A 13927-nucleotide genomic window follows, 5' to 3' on the forward strand; every position below is an offset into this window, starting at 1 on the left:
TTCCCAACCGATGTAGTCAAAAATTTTGCAAAGACCTGTGGAATCTATTAGACTGGAATAATCAATGATTCTAATGAAAATCTTACCTTTTGATTGATTTTTCTTCTGTCTTTTGGCGCTTTGACAATTGTTGGCTGCACACCGGTTGAAGAACCATTTTCTGCAAACAAGAATAAACATTTGTAACAACAAGTATACTTAATGACCAATAAATAACGTAATACTGGTAATAAAAATAAATATTGCAACAAACATTCGATAAGTTAAAAAAAAACATGAATAGACATTATGTGTATAATGTATTGATTAAGAAAGAGTCGCTCGTTATCAACTCCGATTGCTTAACCTTGAAGATAATCGCGTAACACTCGTACAAATAAATTATAGCATGAAATCAAATGCAATGGCAGAATTGAACGGTCTGTTCAATTTTCATTCTCATTCTTATAACTATACGTGCGCAATTCAACCTGTACAATCAGCAACAGTGTCAATAAGAAATGCTAAGTAATTTTTCACCGAATTTCCGGTTGAATACTAAATATGCCGCAAGTTCGTCAATTACGACATAATATAATAGTTGGAATAGGTGAAAAGTAAGCATTAATTCTCATATTTCGCAAACATGGATATTTCTTCACCGCTAGTTAATTGAACATAATTAGTTTTCAACGGAGACAGCAAAGCAAACTCAGACTATCTACTTATTGTACGAATACGAACGTACGCGATTCAAATTATTCTACGCTCTTCTTATCCAACCGTAAGAAACTATCGTCTCATTTGTAACTTTACTTACTAGAGAAAAAAATAGGATATTTTTAACAGAAAAAGAGGCAATCGCGTTGCACAGAGTTAAAAAAAAAAAAAAAAAGAACGCAGAATACGGATATTTCATCTCCCGATAGTATGAGTTTAATTTCGCGTATTACACCCCCTCATTTCCAATTACACACGTATTATCACACATTTAAAGTATTTTCGTTACTTAAATAATGCGTATGTACGTTATATATACTTGCCCACAGAGCAAATAATTATTATTTTCACAAGTGAGAACAATAAGATCGAAAAGCAACAGCCGCAGCATCTTTTCGCGTTGTTACGTTACGTTAACGTTACATTACGCTATATATTTATTTTTGTTATAAATACGAAAATATACGAACGTTCCCAGTTGATTCAGGCCTCGCGCCAAATACATCGGTGAAAAATATTATTTGCTTCGAAAGATTGAAAGATAGGAAAAAAATTTGGATAAATATGAAATTGGAAAAACGTCAAACGTTAGGCTTCATACTATCGAATCATTTCGAGAATACCAAAAGCCGTAATAATTGAATCTGAAAATGATTATAATAAGTAAATCATTTGAAATATGAAAAAGCATATACCCGTTGCCTATAACTGTACTAGTCTTGCATTAAAACAGGTATTATCACCACACAGAGAGATTTAACCTGATTAGTTTACTCTGCCAAGTAAGCGTGAGCATGTAAAGAAATACACAATGCATGAATTGAACTGAATAAGGATGTTTATCCAATTAAATTCATTGGCCAAACGTCGTCAAATTGTTATCGTGCACAGATTTCGCAATGCGAATACTGAACGTGTGTAATCGTACGATGGTTAAGGATAAAAAAAAAAAATAAAAATTCCCCTCAGCAACGAATGTAACACAATATGTAGCAAAGATGCGACGAAAGCGAGTGACTGTTTATTCGGATCGTGATGTCCGACCATATACCCATTTGTATAAATTTAATTTTAACATTCGTTAAATTTATACAAAGCCCTAACGAATTATTTCGATACATATATCAACTCTTGTTTATTCAGTAAAGAGTTACCTTGGAAAGGATGAATGAAAAAAAAAAAAATTTGAAACTTGTCTGTAAGAAGTAAATGTAAATAAGATTATTTATTAATCAAGCCTGTATTGTCAAACAATTAAACCTATCAATCAATTTCTATTTTATCAAATCAGGTGTACATATTATACATATATATAAAAATATACATATAGTGTTCGAATTTTGTTTCTGATCATGTACCAATCAGGAGACTTGATTATAAAATAAAATAGCTGATAAACGTACTGATATTTGTTTCCACGAAAAAATCACAATAACAACGAATAAAATCAATATATATATATATATATATATATATATATATATATATATATATATATATATATATATATATATATATATATATATACATGTAATGTATATTGATTTTTAAAATAAGCCGTAAAAACAAATAAAAAATCAATTAATTGAACAAAAAAGCCCAAGAGTATTGATTATTTGTTGATTGAGGATTTGTACTAAAAAAAATTCCTCGTAAATAAATATGAGGTATGTAATCAACGTAACGTATAGTGTATATACGAATTAATTCCCAGGGAAGTGTTATAATAATTTTCGATATCGTCGTTGGTTGACGATATTTTTAGTCTGCAGTCCGGAGCAATCCGATAGGGAAAACCTTGGCAGCCGTGCGTATCGTTGCTTGTCTCTGGTTTACAGGTTAACCAAAGCGATCAAAATTTAAACTATTAACTCAACATATGCAAGTGCACACGTGCTTTCTGTACGAATATATTCAGGGTTCGTACGCTTTTTGGTACCCGAAATTCCCTGACTTTTCCAGGTGTTCCAGCCTGAAAATAGGATTTTTCTCAGTAACCTTCCAAGAAATATGCCGCTGATTGATGACAATTTTTTTGCATACCTAGTAATTAATTTACTGTCCGACTACTAATTTACAAACAACAGCCAAAGATTTTCAGTAAGAAAAAAAACGAAAGGAGGTTCGATATCAAGTAATGTACGTATGAGAACGAGTTTATTTCTTCAAGAAACTTTAAATTCCCGTCTTATTTTCGAAATTCCCTGACTTTCCCTGATTTTTCTCTGCTGTAAGAAACTTTCTAAATTTTCTCGGTTTTCCCTGTGCGTACGAACCCTGATGTTATATATATTTGCCTTAATATATTCTGGAAACGAGAATATAATAATCACTTTTCAAATATAAAGTACGTTGATTTTTTTCACGCGATTTATAATTAATTTATAAAAAGCGTCCGACAATATATAGATATATGTACATGCATGTACAGAAAAATGTCGAATATCTGCACTGTGGTGCAAAATTTTGTAGTTTGAAAAATATCAAATCTCGTAAAAAAAATAAAATAAAAAAAAAAATTAACTCAAGGTTACCGACACATGCGTTATACATCATTTGCTTTTTTCTCTTCTCGGATCCTAATGTCAAGAACATTCTCTCTCCATTTTTATTTTCAAGGAAAACCGAGGACAAGGAAAATTTACAGTTACTATCCCCAGTGCCCATCTGCTGTTCCTGCAGGTATAAGGATCAGGACTACAACGAAGCATTCACGATTCACTGAATGAAATAGGCTTTCGGTGAAACGTTCGAGAAGAACTTTAGAGGAGTATTTGAAGCCAGAAATTCGAGAAAAAAAAATTAAGAAGAGAGAAAAACTGTTTTTTCTTTGCTGCATGGTTATTTATTCTTTGAATTCGGCTGTGGTATTATTTTTGTTTTTCTTTTTGTTTTTTTTCTTTTTTTCAAGAAAAAAAAACAATGGAATTTGCAGCCTTTCTTAATTCTCTTCTACAATTATTATCAACCGCCATTGCAACTGCATCTATTTAAAATCTTTCATAATTTTTACAAAATAATTCAATTTTCTTATATAATTTATATATATATTTAAAAGGCAAATCGTATCACATTATACGAATAGTGGAAATTTTTCGACGATACTCAAGATCAGCTTCCCAAACCATTTATTCCTAGTTGTTAAAGTCATATATCGAGATTAGATATGAATTCAACGTTAAACCTCGGGCGATTACGTAACCAACATTCTCAGTTCATTGTGCACGTGTAGCGGGGTAAATCGCCACTACGTGTGATAATAAAAAACATACGATAAGCGTTTGTACAGTTGTTTTGAAATTGAACTCGAGTTTTTGAAAATAGCAGAGTTCAAAAATAGAGATTAAAAAATGTTAATTTGAAAGTAGAATAATAAAAAAAAAAAGTCAAAAAAATCAAATAACACGTTTAAATTCTATCGTCACCCAATTTGAAATAATTGTCAAATATATCCAAGCGTATAATAATACTCGTAGTATTGCCTGCTGGTGGTTCAACTTCACATGATACATATGTAATAAAATGTCTCAATATGTAACTTCGTCGAAGGGGAGCAGAAAAAAAAACGAAAAAGAAATTATCAGCAGCAGCTGAGACTTTCGAATGTTGTAAGAGAAAAAGAAAGAAATACAGAAACAGAGAGAGAGAGAGAAAGGAAACGAAATGCCAGGCAGAATATTCGGGCGAGGTTCAGGGCGACAAACAAATTCGAATCCGGAACATAAGGTGAAAGCAAGAAAACCTTTAACAAGTCAGCCAGCCAGCCCTGGCCTCAGGCAACTGGTTGATTAATTTCAACCGCTTATAATGTCAATCGAATGACCAGGTGGACACGACGGAACGAAAGAACGCCTCAGTCCAAGTTTCAACCTGTACCAATTAGAATTAAAAAAAAAAAAAAAAACGAATGGTGACTTTTAAATTTTTCTAACGAAAAGTGAATCTGATTATAGGGATTATGTATTCAAACGTAAATGCGGTAAAGGATGATTTTTATTTTTATTTATTTTTATTTATTTATATTTATTTAAATTTTTCAACTTTTCAAACATAATACAAGTTACCTACGTGCGCCTTAAAATACCCACGAATGCAATGCGACACAATGCAGCGGTGACTTACTTAATAGGTTTGTGAGCCCGAAATAGAGAGAATGTTCGATTACAAAGAAAGACGAGGTTGAAGTTAGTAACGTTATCTTGACGAAACATTGGGAGAAAGTCCACTATTTCCTTAGTTTTACAAAATATAAGTATAATTTGTTTCATTGCGGTTTAACGAATTTCAACCACTTTCAAAATTGCGAAATTACGGTTTTTCTTCAACATGAACCGTTGCGATAACGTTACTTGCTGCGACATAAAATAAGCATGGTGCAAAGTCAACCTGCCCGTTGAAATTGACGGGAGGAGGCAATTATAAATCGACCGCTGATCAGAGACAATTATTTGTCATTGTTTCATTATGCTCACGTGTATTATTGTTGTCGTGATTGTTGTTAGCGAGTCATAGAAAGCGAGAAAATATAAAGCACACGTGAACAAAGACCACTACGAATCCTCAAGTTTGCCCTTTGTACGTAAATAACAAATTAATGATTCTCTGATTGAAATAACTGTGCTTTTACTTGGTGATAACATTGCAATTGTTATTTATTTACTTTTATTAATTGAATCGAATTTGATTTATATTTAAATTAAACAAACATTAATAATTGTGCTTGGCAGTCAACAACAACTCCTTTTTTTCTCTTCACGAGCAGAGAAAAGATTTCGTTGTTTTATCAAAACCATGATTTATCACCGTACAGTTACGGAAGTCTATATATTGTAAGCGTATATTTGTATGGGATGTTATCCCTGTGTGCGTCAAATGACAGTAACTGTATTGTAAATGTGAACTTTTACGTATTTCCGGTGTTTCGTTACGATATAGTTGACGTTTAACTTGTATTTCTAAAGAACTACACACACACACACACATATATATACATACATACGTGATAACAAAAATGACTAAGAAACTATGTAAAACGTATACGTTGATTAACGAGGAAAAACGATGTTACAATTCCCAACTATATAAAGCGTGAATCCCACTCACTCAGCAGCAGTTATGTGATAAGACTTTTAACACAACATAATTATACTTTCAAAATTTTTTTTTAAATATGTCTTTCGCTATATCCAACATCGGTTCCTATGTGAAAATTCTCTCAAAATTCTTTCCGACGTTCCGCAGTAATTCCAAGGACAAACGAGATGATGGAAGGATATAAAAAAAAAAAACCCCCCCCCGAGACAAGTTTCGGCGAGTAAAGCAATGAACAAAAACCTTCAAAGCCAGATTTGCGTATAAATTAGATGCGTCCGTCTATACGTATGGATATACACGTATAATACAGATCGAATCAAAGATTTTAGTATCACCAGAATTCAGGCGTCAATATCCGGCCGAACATCTGCACAGGGTGGCCATCGAGAAGTTTTCGCATCAGCACGCAACGCCACGAGGCTTCTGCTTCTCGTTTTTACAAAGATCAGGGGAACCGGTTCGGTTCGCAAAGGTTCAAATCCTCTTTTACGAGTAGCCGTCGTCATTTCCAAATGGCAAATCGATTGTTGGATCGTGTATCGTGTGACGTAGGTACGTTTAGGATAAGTCAGAATTGACACTGACACGAATCGTGATCTATATTATACTCAATCTTCGACCAATTCACTAATGAATAAAATAAAGTTTCCTCTTGAAGGAAAAAAGTTCCGCTGAACCAATCAAATTTTTTAAAAAATGTTTAATCAGGGACACGAATTTCATCTAACAAAGACGAAATGAAAATTTACACAAGCCGCAGAATGAAATTGGACATAGTATTGCAAAAACGACATAAGCCGTGGCTATTGAACATATTGACTGGTATCTTATAATTATTGTTGTAAATTTATAACGATTAGTGAGTCGAGTCACATACATACACATTAAATACACGACACCGCACGTAATATTATATTATACGTGTACGTAACGATTGATTTATTATTCACCATGTGTTCGTTTCGTATAATTTTATACGTATACATATAATATAGAAGCTCGGAACCTTGAAGAAGACGGAAACGGCAAAGCCGCCGATTTTGCGGAGGCGTTATCGTCGAAAAGTGTGCGAATGAATAAGCCTGCGTGAAAATATGTCGGAAAGAAGTTCGACGTCGATTCATTACCACCTGTTCAAACTCGATATAGCGATAAAAGTTTTTGCGATTACTTAACTCGATGTGTAACACAGCGACACGATGTTATTGTACTTTTTGGTTGATTCAATAAATGACGAATATCGAGCCAAAGAATGAACGTTCGCGACTAAGTACAAGAAATATTCAATTATCGTAAACGATGATTCGGAGAGTCGCTGATTAGAAGAAACAACAATCTCAATCTAATAAAAGAATTTCTCCTTGTACAAATTTTCCGCGTCTGTGAGAGTTAAAGAACCTAAGAATTGGAACAAGACCAACTTTACAGTCTCAAATTGAGCGTAAAAATTCTAATTTATTCATTATATTTCTGAACAACTGTATCGTCAATTTTTAAAGGTCAACAAGACATAAAAATCACGATTCCCAAAAAATAAAAATCTTTTCTCGAATCGCTAAGATTTGATCTCTCTTTTCTAGTCTCAATAAAAATAAAAAAAAAAAATAAAAGAAAAGAAAAGAAAAGTGAACGGTGTTTCGGAGGTGAAAAAATAAAAATTTTTAGTGATGAATCCGTACACGCATTATACATTGTATACGCATAATTTTGCCCCCATTTTATCTAGAATATATGGTAGAAAAGCACCAGCGTTGCGTATAAAACTTATTTTCAGCCCAGTCTAAACTCTAAAGATAAAGATAAAGACAACAACGACCAAGCTATAGTTAATACATATGTGTGTGTGTGTGTGCAGCGGGCAGAGTTTTGAGAAAGTGCCAAAGTCTGGGATGACTTTGAAATTAGGTCTCCACGTAATAACCGACATACCAACTAACTAATCTGTACACCTCACGTCGGAGTTCGGTCGTTGAACTATCTTTATTAACAATGATAAATCTTGCAGCAGATTCGGATTATATCCTTGTTATAGAAATCGCATAACTAATAACATAACTGATTAGCACAGGCGGCGATTAGCTGATTTCTTTTATTTTATTTTTTTTTTTAATATACTCTTACCTGTACGCATAATAGTGCAGTAACATGTATAAATTTCGAATTATATAAATAAAGCTAGAAAAATAACGACGCCTGCATATCCATAAAAATTTACGAGCTGATTTTACTTTTACTTGGACGAATTTTTTAAACTGATTAAGTAAATAACTCACGGGTTTTATTGGTACGATTTCGACGGCTTTTAGGAAAAGAGAGACAAAGAAATAAGACTTGAATATCGTTACAGACGAATGTCAGGATTCGTAAGAGAATCGCGGTAATAATTATTTGACATTTAGATGTTCTGCGTACGTAATATACATATATACGTTTATATAACTCAAAGAAAGTAAAAGCGCATCGCTGCAGCTGATGTGACATGTAATGATTATATTATATACATACTTACGTTATTCCATATTTCAAATGATTCGCAAAAATAAAATCAAAAAAATACGGATGACAATTAAAAGATCTTCCATACAATTATAACTAGTGGTGACAGAAGTAACCGAGATAAATTTTATCTTACCATTATAATTTACCTACAAGATTCTCATATACAGCCATTTGTGTATGAAAAAAAAAAAAATTCATTCAGTTGTACGTATAATAAATTTCAACTATACTCGACGTGCGCGTATAACCGAACGTAATCGAAAACATTTTCTCTACAGCGTATACTTTCGTTCGTCGACGTACACACGGTATGTACTTTAATATACCTAAGCATTAAAACTGCAACTGCACGTTGTAATAAAATGATTTGATCGATAAATGATATCGCTACAGTTTGTCATAATAAGAGACTAATTGTAAACCGGAAACATGAAGTACGTACCGGCGAACATTGCCGATATACTTGTCGCAAGGCGAATTTGATCGAAATGATCGATGTATAATTCGTAAAGCATTGCAGAAACCATTGAAAAGCATTGCGAAAAGACGAGTGTTCTGCGTTGTGTGGAAAATCGTGCTAGTTTGATTTTTTACTTTTTTTCACATTTTTTTCAATTCGTGAACAAACACGCCATGGCGCTTCAATTATTATTTCTTTCCTGACATTTATATTCAACCCAAAGATCACGATCCGTAACACAACGATATATCACCCGGGAATCTTATTCTCCTAAATTAGAAGTTCATATCGAAGTAAAACTATTTTATGAGATTGAATTAATAATGAAAAAGTCGTCAAATACGCGTCTCAAACAACAACTGGAGACTTGATATAACAAGCGTGGGTCTTTGTGACGTAAGTTGATATTATTACGATTGATATAAGCAATAGAAAAAATATATCATTCCACGTAACTCGGAACGCTCACGTTTTGACAGAACCGTTGTTTTACCCTAAACAAATTTTTCAGAGGTCGCATCATGGTGGAAAATCGCAAGTTATTTTTTTTCTAAAATAAAAAAAAAAATATACCGTATACGTATATAATGTGGTAAATAATTTAATAAGATAGATTTTTTTGTCACTAACACACGAATAGTACTGATTAATATTCGTGAACCGAAATAATGTATATACATAAAAATTAACATATGTACTAGTTTTCTTCTGTATTACCGCGCGACATGTTTTTGAGGAAAAGAAGGAAAAGAGGATAGATTTGTATCACATCAAATGCGAAAACTCACGTGCAGGCGCGACGTCGTTCTCGTTAAATTTCATTATGCCTCGTATTCCAATAACATAATCCGTTATTTTCACTTTTATTCAGTAGAACACTGTTCAAATAATGTCTGCACGCACATACACACACCGCAGGTATTTGCCACACAAAATTATCAACTGTGTTTATTACGGATATTCCTTCACTGAAATATCTCGGTCGTAGCACACAGGCTTAAATTGTGAACTCTAATTGCCGTAAATACAACAATATACGATATTTAAACCGCGACGACGACGGTATCAAAAATATCAATCTTCAAAAGCACATCGTCTTCGTTAATTTATTCCTTACTTTTGTCGACCGGTTCTAAAAAATAATTTCAAACTATTTGAAAGTTCAAGGATATAATTTACATGCTTCTGTAACGTTTACAATATGAATTAATGAAAATATGCGGTAAGCTTCACACGGCAGCTGTAAGAGACGATAGTGTGAAAAATAAAATACAGTTACGTAATGCCGAATTGGCATTAGTGATTGAAAAAAAATGAATGATAATAATAATGGGGGGAAGAAAAAAGAAAAAAAAAAAAAAATTGCTTTTTGAAAAAAGAAGGGAAAAGCAAAATAACTCGAAATATTCTGTATGTGTCTCAGATCAGACTTGGCGTCATCCGTTGCCATGCGAGCCCAGCGTTGTACTGAGAGCTCGAAAGTGAGTCGACGTGTAAAATTACGATGAAGACGACGACGTCGACTCTGCGAACCTCGCCTCGTCTTTCCTTGTTCGCCTGCCAGATTGCAGCCGCAAGTTCACAGGCACAGGTATAAGACGTAACAAGGATGTCGTATACACGTACGTTAGGATGTTTTAGAAAAAAATAAATCGCGACTTTCCATCACGACAACCCTTAAAAAGTTTGTTCGAGTTAAAAGAAAGCTTAGTTACGTGGAAGATTGCGCTCAGTTGATTTTTCAATTTTATACATTTTTTGAAATTCATCAAGTATCGCGAATGATATTTTTTTCTGTCGCTTATATCAATCGCAATATCAATTCACGTCACAAACAAGACCCACGCTCGTAATACCAAGTCTCCAGTTGATGTTTGAAAAGCGTATCTGACGACGTTTTCATTATTAATCCAATCTCGTGAAATAGTCATAATTCGATACGAAGTTTTAGTTTAGAAGAATAAGATTCCCGGGTGATATATCGTTGTGTTACGGATCGTGATCTTTGGGTTGAATATAAATGTCAGGAAAGAAGTAATAATTGAAGTGCTAGAGCGTGTTTCTTCGCAAATCTAAAGAAATGTGAAATAAATGTAAACTCACATGAGCGCGATTTTCCTCACAACGTAGAGGGCTCATTTGTAGTAAAATTTTTCTTTTCACCTACGCAAACTTTTTAGAGGGTGGCGCGGTGGAAAATTATATTCTTTTTTCTGAAACACCCTATTGAAACATAATGTTTAATGTTTTGTATCACGTATTATTGCAATTCCAGAACGATGATTTTGAAACGTCGTGAAAACGATACCCATTTATCTTGTACAATTTTTTATTACTTATATATATATATAATATAAGAAAAATGAGAAAAAATAAATTTTTCTACATGCACATAATATAACGCATACCTAAGTCAGTCACGCTTGGCTAATTCGCGTCCCAGAGAATGTGCAGCGGTGGCTCGGCATTTGTGCAAATAATTGATAATTTATCTAAATCTAATCTATGAATTTCTGTCCCCCTTGATCAACTGATTGCAGATTTTTAACATTTCCGGCGAGATTCAATAAATTATTATTCTCTTCCCGTCTCTTATAACCACCGTTCCATTTTTTCTTCTAGTTTTATTTATTTTATTTTATTTTTTTTTTTTCTTAAAACATGTCTCATTGCAGGTAAGCGTTTCCATTTTTTCTTTTCTTCTTTTTTTCCAAACTATTTACGTGCGTTTACTTCACGATAATACGTTACGCGTACGTAACGTTTGTTCAGCTGCAACTAGAAATATGCAAATAAAAAAAAATAAAAAAAAAAATAAAAGGATCGAAGCTGACGATAAACTATCGTATATGTAATAATAATCTAAATAATAATCATCTCTCCTACGGTTGCTGCTGCACGAGGCACTAAATTCTTGGCAAAAACTCAAAGTCTGAACTGACTCGCAATAATTCTACTGCACCGTTGACTTGCCTTGAGGAATAGAAGACTAAAACTATACCTCGTCGTGTAATAAAACCGGTAGCTGACCAAGTTTTAAGGCTAGATTCGACACGCTTGTAGATAATAGAAGAGACAGACGAACAATTCGTGCACTTATAATTTTTAACGCGTGACTTTTTATATCATATTTTTATTAAATACATACATACATACACACATATATATATTTTTTCTCGTTTATATCGTTTCTCGTTCCGGACAAGGCGGCAGTAAAATGATTAATTACTCATGCAACAGCAGGTGAAAACGTGCACGTGCAGAATGTAGAAGAAAATAAGCAAGACTCGAAGAAAATAAATGACCAGGATGGAATCAATTTTATTTAACACGCACGCAGAAACTTGTAAGTTACAGGTACACGCATATGCCTATAAAACGAGATAAGCTCGCTCCATATCTTGAACTACAATGGCCTGAACACGGGAGGCAAATTACGTCAAACAACAAAACGTGATCAAGTGATAAACCGTACTACGGTGAATATTATAACCGCCTTGCAATATTGTGTTTTATTATAGGTAGTTTGAAGATTATTGAATACATATATTTTTTAATTACTTTTTTTTTTAGATTCGTGATTCGCACTATTGAAAAGAAATTGGAAATTCGAACAATTTTTCAATCAAAGCCTGATTATATGTATATAATATACAACGTTGTGAATCGCGTATATATACATAAAATACCGCTCTACAGTACAGGTACAAGATATAATCATATCTGCAACACGCCGATTTCAAAGATAAGAGAATGAAAACGTGGATAAGTCCCTTTGCTATGCTGTAGCTAAAAAGTGTATAATAATATGAGTACGTGAGTGAATTACGTACAAACCTAATTACTATCGGCAATAATATTACGATAAATGTCGCACAATCTTGACATTGATTGATTTTTTTCTCCTTTTTCTTTTCATCTCAAAATATCGAAAAGAACAATAATGTCACGGTACATACATTGCAAGTTTTTTTTTTTAATTTTTGGTCGCGTATTTGTTATACAGTTGTGCAGACGACGATCATTTATACATTTTTACCACCTGCACTTTCGGGCGGTTTTTAACTATCATCGTCATCGTCATCATCATCATTATTATTATTATATTTTTTCGCGTTACCTCGCAATCTCCCGACAATGCCGTTTTTTGGCACGTGAAAAAACATTACTACAAATTTCGTGTCAGGATAGTTTTACCGAGTGATTCGGATATCCGAATATCCAGACAGCTTCGATCCACGTGTGAGCGCTAATATAATATAAATGAGGCTCCACGGGTGATGTAAAAATAATAAATGATGTAATTTATGTATCAATTTATCGAAGAGAAAAATAAAATTTAAATTCAATCGATAGGGAACAATTTCGACGTTCTCAAAAGTCGAATAAGAATATATATAACGGGTCATTGACAAAACTGTAAGATACAACGATGCTCGACGTTTATCGCGAGTTGTTGCTTTGTTCCGGCCGACCGGAAGTAGTAAGTTAAGAAAGGAAGATCGTGTACGTTATACTTGTACTGCGCGCATGTTACAACGATGATTTATTGTAATTTAGTAAAAGGAATAAATCGACGACGATCATTGACGAGTTTATTATACAAGTCCTCACAAGAGTGTCCAATTTCTTCATTACTCCTATACTTTATATTACACAGAGAATAGATGATTTTAACCACCGTCGTACCGACATTCCCGTCCTTTTATCAAGCTCGTATTTTACTTGCAGGCATGTAAATATGCGATAATCGAATAGAGATTAAATGCTTTTATCCCGATTACGCACATCGGTATTCGCCTTATTATAACGACACCTGTTATAACACCGCAATGCTTAATCGATGTAGAGGTTGAGGACAAGTGAGAAAAAAAAAGATACATAAACGTACAATATATAACACGAGAGAAGGAGAAGGTGTAGGTTTAGGTGGTTAGCACCGTTTGAAATTAATTTCTTATACTACATTATTATTATTGTTGTCGTCGTTACTATTATTCTATGGTGGTTAAATACACTGCGTGTCTACGTATGTTGTATATACGTACAATATTGTAGGTATAGAAGTGACGTTGAATACTTACCGCATCGTTGACGATTCATTTGTATAAACCTACTAGGAAATTGTATAATTTTAAATATATTAAGAGCGATAACTACGCGCATGTAGAGTAC

At 33.4% G+C, this 13927-nt stretch overlaps 1 protein-coding gene across 6 annotated transcripts in view; it reads right to left on the reverse strand.

Annotated features, from left to right (window-relative positions):
• Positions 1-13927, reverse strand: part of LOC124307621 (la-related protein 1B-like) — a 34428-nt gene that overhangs the window by 15021 nt on the left and 5480 nt on the right. For 4 of the 6 annotated variants that reach the window (XM_046769509.1, XM_046769508.1, XM_046769507.1 and 1 more), the window contains one exon: positions 87-160. In XM_046769509.1, coding sequence (XP_046625465.1) covers positions 87-160 — 74 coding nt within the window. Of the gene's footprint in view, positions 1-86; positions 161-9540; positions 9885-10150; positions 10215-13927 lie in introns of those variants that run through there. The other 2 variants (XM_046769510.1, XM_046769512.1) reach the window with 2 other exon arrangements.

The sequence above is a fragment of the Neodiprion virginianus genome, chromosome 6 (assembly GCF_021901495.1).
Source record: "Neodiprion virginianus isolate iyNeoVirg1 chromosome 6, iyNeoVirg1.1, whole genome shotgun sequence".
In the NCBI taxonomy this organism is placed as follows: domain Eukaryota; kingdom Metazoa; phylum Arthropoda; class Insecta; order Hymenoptera; family Diprionidae; genus Neodiprion; species Neodiprion virginianus.